At 61.8% G+C, this 7713-nt stretch overlaps 1 protein-coding gene across 1 annotated transcript; it reads left to right on the plus strand.

Moving 5' to 3' along the window:
- The first annotated feature begins 404 nt into the window (after nt 1-404).
- On the plus strand, nt 405-7481 carry MYL9 (myosin light chain 9). The gene is made up of 4 exons (XM_037043991.1): nt 405-514; nt 3908-4117; nt 5714-5875; nt 6758-7481. Exons 2-4 carry the CDS (start codon nt 3934-3936, stop codon nt 6928-6930), a joined length of 519 nt encoding a protein of 172 aa, XP_036899886.1. The 5' UTR covers nt 405-514; nt 3908-3933; the 3' UTR covers nt 6931-7481.
- The last annotated feature ends 232 nt before the right edge of the window (nt 7482-7713 follow it).

The following is a 7713-nucleotide window of genomic DNA, read 5'->3' on the forward strand; positions in this document are numbered from 1 at the left end:
CTCTTGGACTCGGGGGGAAAAAGCCATACTTGGTCTGGTGGAAGGAAGCCCTCCCCCAGGAACGGTGCGGGGTTAGTGGGGCTTTGCGGGGCTGGCTGAGGGTAAGATCTGAGAACCGGCATCCCCTACAGGTCACACCTGCCTCCCTGGAGAAGAGGGGAACGGCCCGAATAAATCCCTTTCTGCACGCTGTACTGACCCCGCACTCACCTCATCACCTCCCCCGTCTGCAATCAAGGGTAAAGGCCCCTGTGGCAGGACGGGGAGGCGGGGTGGGGACCACCAGCAGCAACCCAGCCTCCCAGCCTCCCAGCCCGTGGGTGGAGGCCAAATAAGGCCGGACTGGTTGCCCAGGCCCCGCCCCGCAGGGCGCACATTCTTCTGCCTTGTAAGGCCGGGCGCCGTGCCCCGCCCCCGCTCGGCCCAGCCCCTACCCGACGCCGCTCAGCACAAGGCTCCACACCCAGCTCCGCACCAGCCCCCGCGCACAGAGAGAGCACCTTCTCCGCACCAGGTGGGTGCCACCCAGGTGGTCTAGAGCAGGCCGTTTGGCAGCCGAGGCTGAACTTCGGACAGACCCCACGGGCGGGGATGTCGTGGAGTTCCTGGGCAAGGACAGCCACCCCTTGCGGGGTTCCAGGCTTTGCCTTGGCTCCGGTGGTCAGGGATTCTGGCGGGGCGGGCAGCGGGGAGATTTAGGAATGTTCTGGGCTCTGGGAACCAGTGGCCCCGTGGCAAAGGAAGACTGGCTGGGCCCCGTCCCTTTTCTATGGAATTAGAGTCGCCAAGCTCAGAGCTCTTGTGCACAGGAGAGGGTGGGGGTTGTGGTCGCAGATGTCCCCTGTCCCAGCAGACCATGTGTGTCTCAGACAGGAACTGTGACCTGTCAGCTCCTGGAGACTGCAGAGCATCCTTGCCCCCTGCCCCATGTCCTGGGGCAAGAACAGAGAGGGATGGATGGGGTAGGTTGTGCCCCACGCAATGCATCCGGGCTTCCCGGCTCTGGGCCATCTGCCCATTTGTGCCTCTTAGATGGGGAAGGTCCCAGGGGCCCTGTGGGCTCAGCCCTGGGGGGCTGGAAAAGAGACTCCAGCCCTGCTCTTCCCCCGCCCTCCAGCCTCCAATGAGGTGACTTTATGAGAGCGGCATCTGGCCCTGCCTGCAGCAGGGCCCACGAGGTCATGGGGACATGGGCCTCGTCTGTTGTGATGCTGGGGTGTCAGGCACCAGAAATGGGAAGGTGGCACCTAGTTACAGCCAAGCACCAACTCTCTGACCCCTGGTGTCCAGCATCCCCAGTAGGAGGAGGTGCTGCTCCCAGGCCAGGGGCCCGGCCCGGCCTGTCCTGACCCCAGTCCCTCAGCTGAGCCCGGAAACTGCCTCTGGTCACACAGAGCCCTCAGCTGCCAGCAGGAGCCTCCTGGCCTGTGTTTCCTTCTGTGTTCGAGCCCCGAGGGCACCAAGGGCCACCTGCCACCCTGTGACCCAAGAGTGGCTGGGGGCCCTGGCTTCCAATTGGGGGCCACCTCTCTCAAAGGCACTGCCCATCCCTTCTTAGGCCTCAGTTCTCTGGACTGTGCAGTGCGGGGCACCGCACCTTCCCCACCCCGCTTCCCAGATTGCTGGGATGGGCAGACTGCAAAGTTCTCTGCTCTCAGCCGTGGGTGGGGAGGGGGGCAGCGATGGCAGCTGAGGGGCCGACCAACAGTGGAGCAGTGGGTGACCTGGCCACTGCTGCCTCCGGCCGTGCAGACATGAGCGGCGATGGCCGTCACAGTGTCTGCATGGCCCCCTCTGTGGGAGCCGTGAGACAAAGCTCGCAGAGAGCACGGGCTTGGGGATGGACCGGGCCCCTAAAAGCACTAAACCACGGGAGAGAACAGCACTGCCTATTGACAGCATCACCCCACTCAGGTTGTGGGTGAGAAGGGCTTTTGTCTACCTGCCCCGGACCAGGTGAGGACCAAGTATGTCAGCCGAGTGGGACACAACACAGCAGCCAGTGTCTCTCCACGGTAGGCAGTGGTGGCCCTGGGGACGGACTAGGGCTGGCCGGTACACAGCTCAGGATTCGAGATCTCAAAGGGCAAACCCAAGAACGACTTGAACAGTATCATGGGACAGAGGCCTGGGGATAGCACAGGGAACACTCACCACCACACAATTTGGGGTTTAAACAACAGGCAGAAGGCTTTCTGGAGGCCCCAGACCAAGGGGCTCAGCACGGAGGAAAGGGTGCAGCAGCCTGGGGCCTTGGCCAGACCTCAAACTGCCCAGCTGAGGGGCACACAGCGCTAGGCCTTCGGGGGCAGTCCCCACAAGTATAGCTGGGGTTTGGGGAGAGTTTCTTGCTGGGCTTCAGTTTCCCCATCTGCACAGTGGGGGCAGCAGACCAGCCAGAGTCACCCTCACAGGCACTTGATAAACAAGCATCCAGCAGCCCCACTGTGTGCTTTGGTGTAAATCGGGGTTTACGCCAGCTTGACTGTGAGGGAGAGGCCTTTTTTTTTTAAATCCCCACCCAAGGATGCATTTCCAGAGGAAGGAGAGAAAGAGACGTATCAGTTGCCTTCCATACATACCCCAACCAGGGATTGAACCTGCAATGTAGGTATGCGCCCCGACCGGAACCAAACCTGCAACCTTTTGGGGTATGGGACAGTGCTCCAACCCACTGCGCCACCCGGCCAGTGCTGGAGAGACCTGGAAGAGTTGACTGTCAAAGCAAAGGTTGGGGGGCTACTCACCCCCTTGGGGTGAGAAACTAGGCTGGATGCCCTGGCTGGTGTGGCTCAGTGGATCGAATGCCAGCCAGCGAACCAAATAAGGTGCCAGTTCAATTCCCAGTCAGGGCACATGCCTGGGTTGCCAGCCAGGTCCCCAGTTGGCAGCATGCAAGAGGTGACTGATCTATATTTTTCCCCTCTCCTTCTCCCTCCATTCCCCTCTCTCTAAAAGTAAACAAATAAAATATTTTTTTAAAGAAATGGGCTAGAGAAGGAAGTACATTCCAGAAAGAGGGACCACGAACACAAGTCTGGGGGTGTCTGGGGAACAGGTCCGGGTTGGCAGAATCACAGATGGCAGGAGAGACACAATGAGGGGTCCCAAGGTCAGCCAGAGAGAAGGCCCTTGACTGCCAGGCTGAGGGGCCTAGGCTTGCCCCGGGCGGTGGCAGGAACCTGGAGGGCTTCCACAGGAAGTGACAGGGGCCCGTCTCAGTCTGCACAGATGGGAGACTGGCAGAAGGCCAGGTCTAAACAAGGGTGAGGACAAGCAGGGCTTCTGAGCCTGGGGGAGCCTTGCACCCCTGTAAGCACTGAGGAGTCAGAACGAGGAGCTGGAGTCAGAACCAGGGGCTGGTCAAGTGTGGGCAGCTGTGGGGAGGGGCGCGTGTCCAGAGTGGACAGCGTAGAGGGATGGGGGGAGGAATGTCAGGAATGCAGGGTGGTTGCTGCAGCTCCTGCCTGCGGCAGGGGGAGGGGGGTGGCAGGGGGCCCCACCGTGTCACTTGGAGAGAGACTGGAGAGAGACGAGCAGTGTGTAAATGTTACTAAGGATTAAAGGAGATAAGCATGGAAACGGATGGCTTTGAACCCAATCCTAAGGGTTTTACCCAAACAGTCACAGTAAGAAGAGCTTGCTCTGTGCCTGGCGCCATTCCAGGGCCTTCTCAGGCACGAAGTCAGTTAACCACTAAGTCCCCATTCCCAGACCAGGAGGCACACTCAGCGAGGCAGAGGGAGCTGGTCAAGGGCCTTGCATGGCTGCTTTGGGACGTGCTGGGCAGCAGGTGCCCCTGTGGAAAGCACTGAATGCCAGGCCCAGGCACCGACGGCCGGTGCAGGGTAGGCAGGGTTCCCTGGCCTGGGGTCCCAAGCTCTCCCCGCCCATGCTCTTCCTGCAGGGAAGCCCCACCCACCCGAAGCCAAGATGTCCAGTAAGCGGGCCAAGGCCAAGACCACCAAGAAGCGGCCACAGCGGGCCACGTCCAATGTCTTTGCAATGTTCGACCAGTCCCAGATCCAGGAGTTTAAGGAGGCCTTCAACATGATTGACCAGAACCGAGACGGCTTCATTGACAAGGAGGATTTGCACGACATGCTGGCCTCGCTGGGTGAGCAGGGACGGAGGGGCAGGCAGGCCTCAGTGGGCCTGGGAAAGGCTGCGCTGGCGCAGGCTGCGGGGCAGCTCGTCACTCACGGAGCACTTCCTGCGCAGTGACGGGCGCCCACCCTGGAGAGTGGGTGCCATTACCTTCCCCATTTAACAGAGAGGGAAACTGAGGCATGGTGCACTTTGGTGCTGGACAGGAACCCAGGCAGGTGCACTCCAGGCCAGAACTGCCTCAGGCAGATGTGTGGATTGGGGTGCCCATACCATTTCGCTTAGAGAAAGGGGTCAGGGACTACAAGAAAGCCTGAACTGCACGGGCTTTCCATTGTACTGATGGGGAAACTGAGGCCTGGAGGCGAGGCCAGAGCACCTCCCCTCCTTTAAAGGTGCCCTGTGCCAGGCCACGAGCCTCTCTGACTTCAGTGAGGCTGACTCCCCCAGAATCAGAATCTTAGAGCTGAGGGGGCTCGGGAATCGAGTACAATTCACCGTCACTCAGATGGGGAAACTGAGGCCCAGAAGCCAGGCCTCCAGACACCACCGCCCCAGCCTAGGGCCCTGCCCTACCCACTGCCCTCCTCATGTGCTGGCCAGACAACCACCTGAGCCCCTTTATCCGGGTGGGGGCAGCAGAGGGGGCAGTTCACGCCCCAAAGCCCTGGGGCCACGCAGGCCTGTCATTCCGTGGCACTGCCCCTCACAGCTGGTGGCCCTGCTAGTGCCCGTGGCCCTTGTGTCACACTTGGTGTCTGGTGGGAGGGCTGACAGGAGACTCTGCCTCCACTGTGGGTGCCAAACCTCTCCCAGCTTCTGGCCAGATCCACTCAAAGACTCCCTCCCCAAGGAGGTCCCCAGGCCCGATGAGGGGAGGGGCTATGGTCCCGATGTCACAGCCATCCCTGGAGACACAGCAGGGCGAGCACGGCTTAGAGGAGACAGGGACACGGAGACTCCCTCCCATTTATGAGGCAGCACCCTACAGCCAGGGCCCTAATGCCCAGAGACCCAACGACAGCCCTGGGTGTCTACCCAGGGACACCCGCCCTCCTGTGCAAAGCTCCAGTCAGCGGCTGCTGACTAGCCACGACCTTCTGGGTAGGGACATCACCCTTGGGTTAAAAAAACAAGAGCAAGAGCAGCAAACAAAATAGTACTTGAAACTGCCTGGAATCTGGGGTCTGGCTGCCTGGGTTTGAATGGCGGCTCCACTCCATCCCCACTGTGTGACCAGAGTCACCTCTGTGCCTCGGGCTCCACCCCCGTGAAGTGGGTGTAAGAACGCCGACCCCACAGGGTGGGGCAGGTGAACCGCAGCAGGGCGGGGGCAGCACCAGGCGCAGCAGGCAGGCGGCCGGCTGCTGCCCTCACAGGCTGGAGAGCACGTCCGACCTCGGATACCCAGCCCAGAGGAGGGAAGTCGGCGAGGGTGTCGGGGGGCGGGGGCAGTCAGACAGTGGGCCACCCAGCACGATGCCGACCACGCATAAACTTCCTGTCGCCTGTCTGTGGCAGTCCGTCTCACACTGGGCCATGAAGGGTCAGGGAGGCGGGAGGGGGCGGGCAATGACGACAGGCGTGAATGCCCCACCTGCCACAGGGAAGAACCCCACGGACGAGTACTTGGAGGGCATGATGAGCGAGGCCCCTGGGCCCATCAACTTCACCATGTTCCTGACCATGTTTGGGGAGAAGCTGAACGGCACGGACCCCGAGGACGTGATCCGCAACGCCTTCGCCTGCTTCGACGAGGAGGCCTCAGGTGGGCAGCCTCCTGGAGGCCTGGACAGGGCTGGGGCTGAGCCCCTCACCTAGGGCAGCCCCCCTACCACCACCCATGCAAGTGGGGCCTGCTGAGCTCAGGCTTCAGGGCCCCTGCCCCCAACAGCCACAACGGAAATCACCCATCTGCTGCTTCGGGGCACCGGAACTGCAAAAAACACACTGTCCTTTCCCCGGGTGCTAAACCCGAAGAACAGTACACATCCACCCAGGGTTCCCACCTCCTAGGTCATGTTGGCCCCACACACTCTGTCTCTGCTTTAGACCTTTCCAGAAAATAGACACTCTGGCGGCCAACAAGGTGCAGAAGCCAGCCCTACCCTCAGACCTTCCGAAGGACTTCCTGTCCCTCAGCTTGTCCTTCCCCGGGGTCAGGTGGGCGAGGTTTCAGTCGTGACTTGGAGGCCCAGGCCTGGACGGCTCCGGGCACTTTCCTGACCACCTTCCCAGTGCCCCGCAGGGTTGGCCTTGTCTTCAGCCCCATTGCCAGTTCGAACAGACACAGAAAGGGTAAGGAACTTGCCCAGAGTCACACAGCTAGGAAGCAGGGAAATCAGCATTCCAATTCAGGCAGCAGAACTGGGCCTCACACACGCTCTTATAGTGGGACAAGCCCAGCCCCCCACCCTCAGCCCCCAATTTTCCACAGAGACGCCTCGTAGACATTCACACCACAGAGCTCTTCCCTCTGGGGTGCTGTCGAGCTCAGCCGGACCTGAAGCGAGGGCCGTGTGGGCTCCTGGGCCCCGTGCCCTGCTGCCAGGCCTGCAAGCCTGGGTCGGGGGGTGACATGGTAGGGGATGCTGGCTGTGTGTCCCAGCCTGAGTCTCTGTGTCGCACGGGCCCTGACCCCCGCCCCCAGGTTTCATCCACGAGGACCACCTTCGGGAGCTGCTCACCACCATGGGCGACCGCTTCACAGACGAGGAAGTGGACGAGATGTATCGCGAGGCCCCCATTGACAAAAAAGGCAACTTCAACTATGTGGAGTTCACCCGCATCCTCAAACACGGTGCCAAGGACAAAGACGACTAGGCCCCGGCCCCGTGCCCAGGCCCCTGTCCCCGTCACCTGCTCCCCCCACACACAGTCTGCACCTGCTCCACGCCCACGGGACTCCCATGGGGGAGCCTCCCTCTGAGGGGTTCAGGGGCCCGGCCCCCAGTGGGGTAAACAGGCCGAGAGAGAGCAGAGCCAGGCACGGGTCACACAGCCAATGTGAGACAGGTGCGCCCACTTCGACCCTCCAAGTAAAGATCCTCTAGGGGGCTGGGCCAGGGAGCTGGGCTGGGGCGAAGGGAAGGCCCCACGGCGGGAGAGCCCAGGCCGCAGCTGCTGCCTGTGTGGAGTGGGGTGTCCCCACAGGAAGGGCCCGTGTCCTGCCCTGGGACACCACGTCACCCCATTCAGGGCATGAAAGCCCTTTCCTAGCCACTGCCACAAACACACAAACCTCACCACCGTCCCTTCTCAGAGGACAGGATGACAGAGCCCTCCCCTGCGCCCTGCCCCCAACCCACCGGGAAGGTCCCGGAGGGTGGAGCTTGTCCCAGGGAGGCGGGGTTTCTAATAGACGCTGAGCACTGCTTCGGGTCTGCGTGTCTTCGGTCTGCGCCAAAAGGGCCCCAAACCCCCTCCCACCTTCTACCATCCCCAGCGGCTGTACAACCTCCCTTCCGCCCCCCACTCCCAAGGTTCGGCTTGGCCTAGACCAGCAGACGGGCGTGGACAGAGGTGCGGAGGAAGGGCGGAGCAGGGGAGACCCACAGGAATCACCCGAGCAAATCCCAGTGCCGGGTTCTGGGCCTTTGGGGTGGG

The sequence above is a fragment of the Sturnira hondurensis genome, unplaced genomic scaffold, assembly GCF_014824575.4.
Source record: "Sturnira hondurensis isolate 20B ecotype Veracruz unplaced genomic scaffold, ASM1482457v3 Scaffold0004136, whole genome shotgun sequence".
NCBI classification, from domain to species: Eukaryota; Metazoa; Chordata; class Mammalia; order Chiroptera; family Phyllostomidae; genus Sturnira; species Sturnira hondurensis.

Excerpts from the sequence above, each read along its gene's own strand:
- MYL9 (XM_037043991.1), top strand. The coding sequence starts at position 3,934 with ATGTCCAGTAAGCGGGCCAAGGCCAAGACCACCAAGAAGCGGCCACAG. Across the intron at positions 4,118-5,713 it reads CGACATGCTGGCCTCGCTGG|GGAAGAACCCCACGGACGAG; the intron begins GTGAGCAGGGAC and ends CACCTGCCACAG. Across the intron at positions 5,876-6,757 it reads CTTCGACGAGGAGGCCTCAG|GTTTCATCCACGAGGACCAC; the intron begins GTGGGCAGCCTC and ends CCCCGCCCCCAG.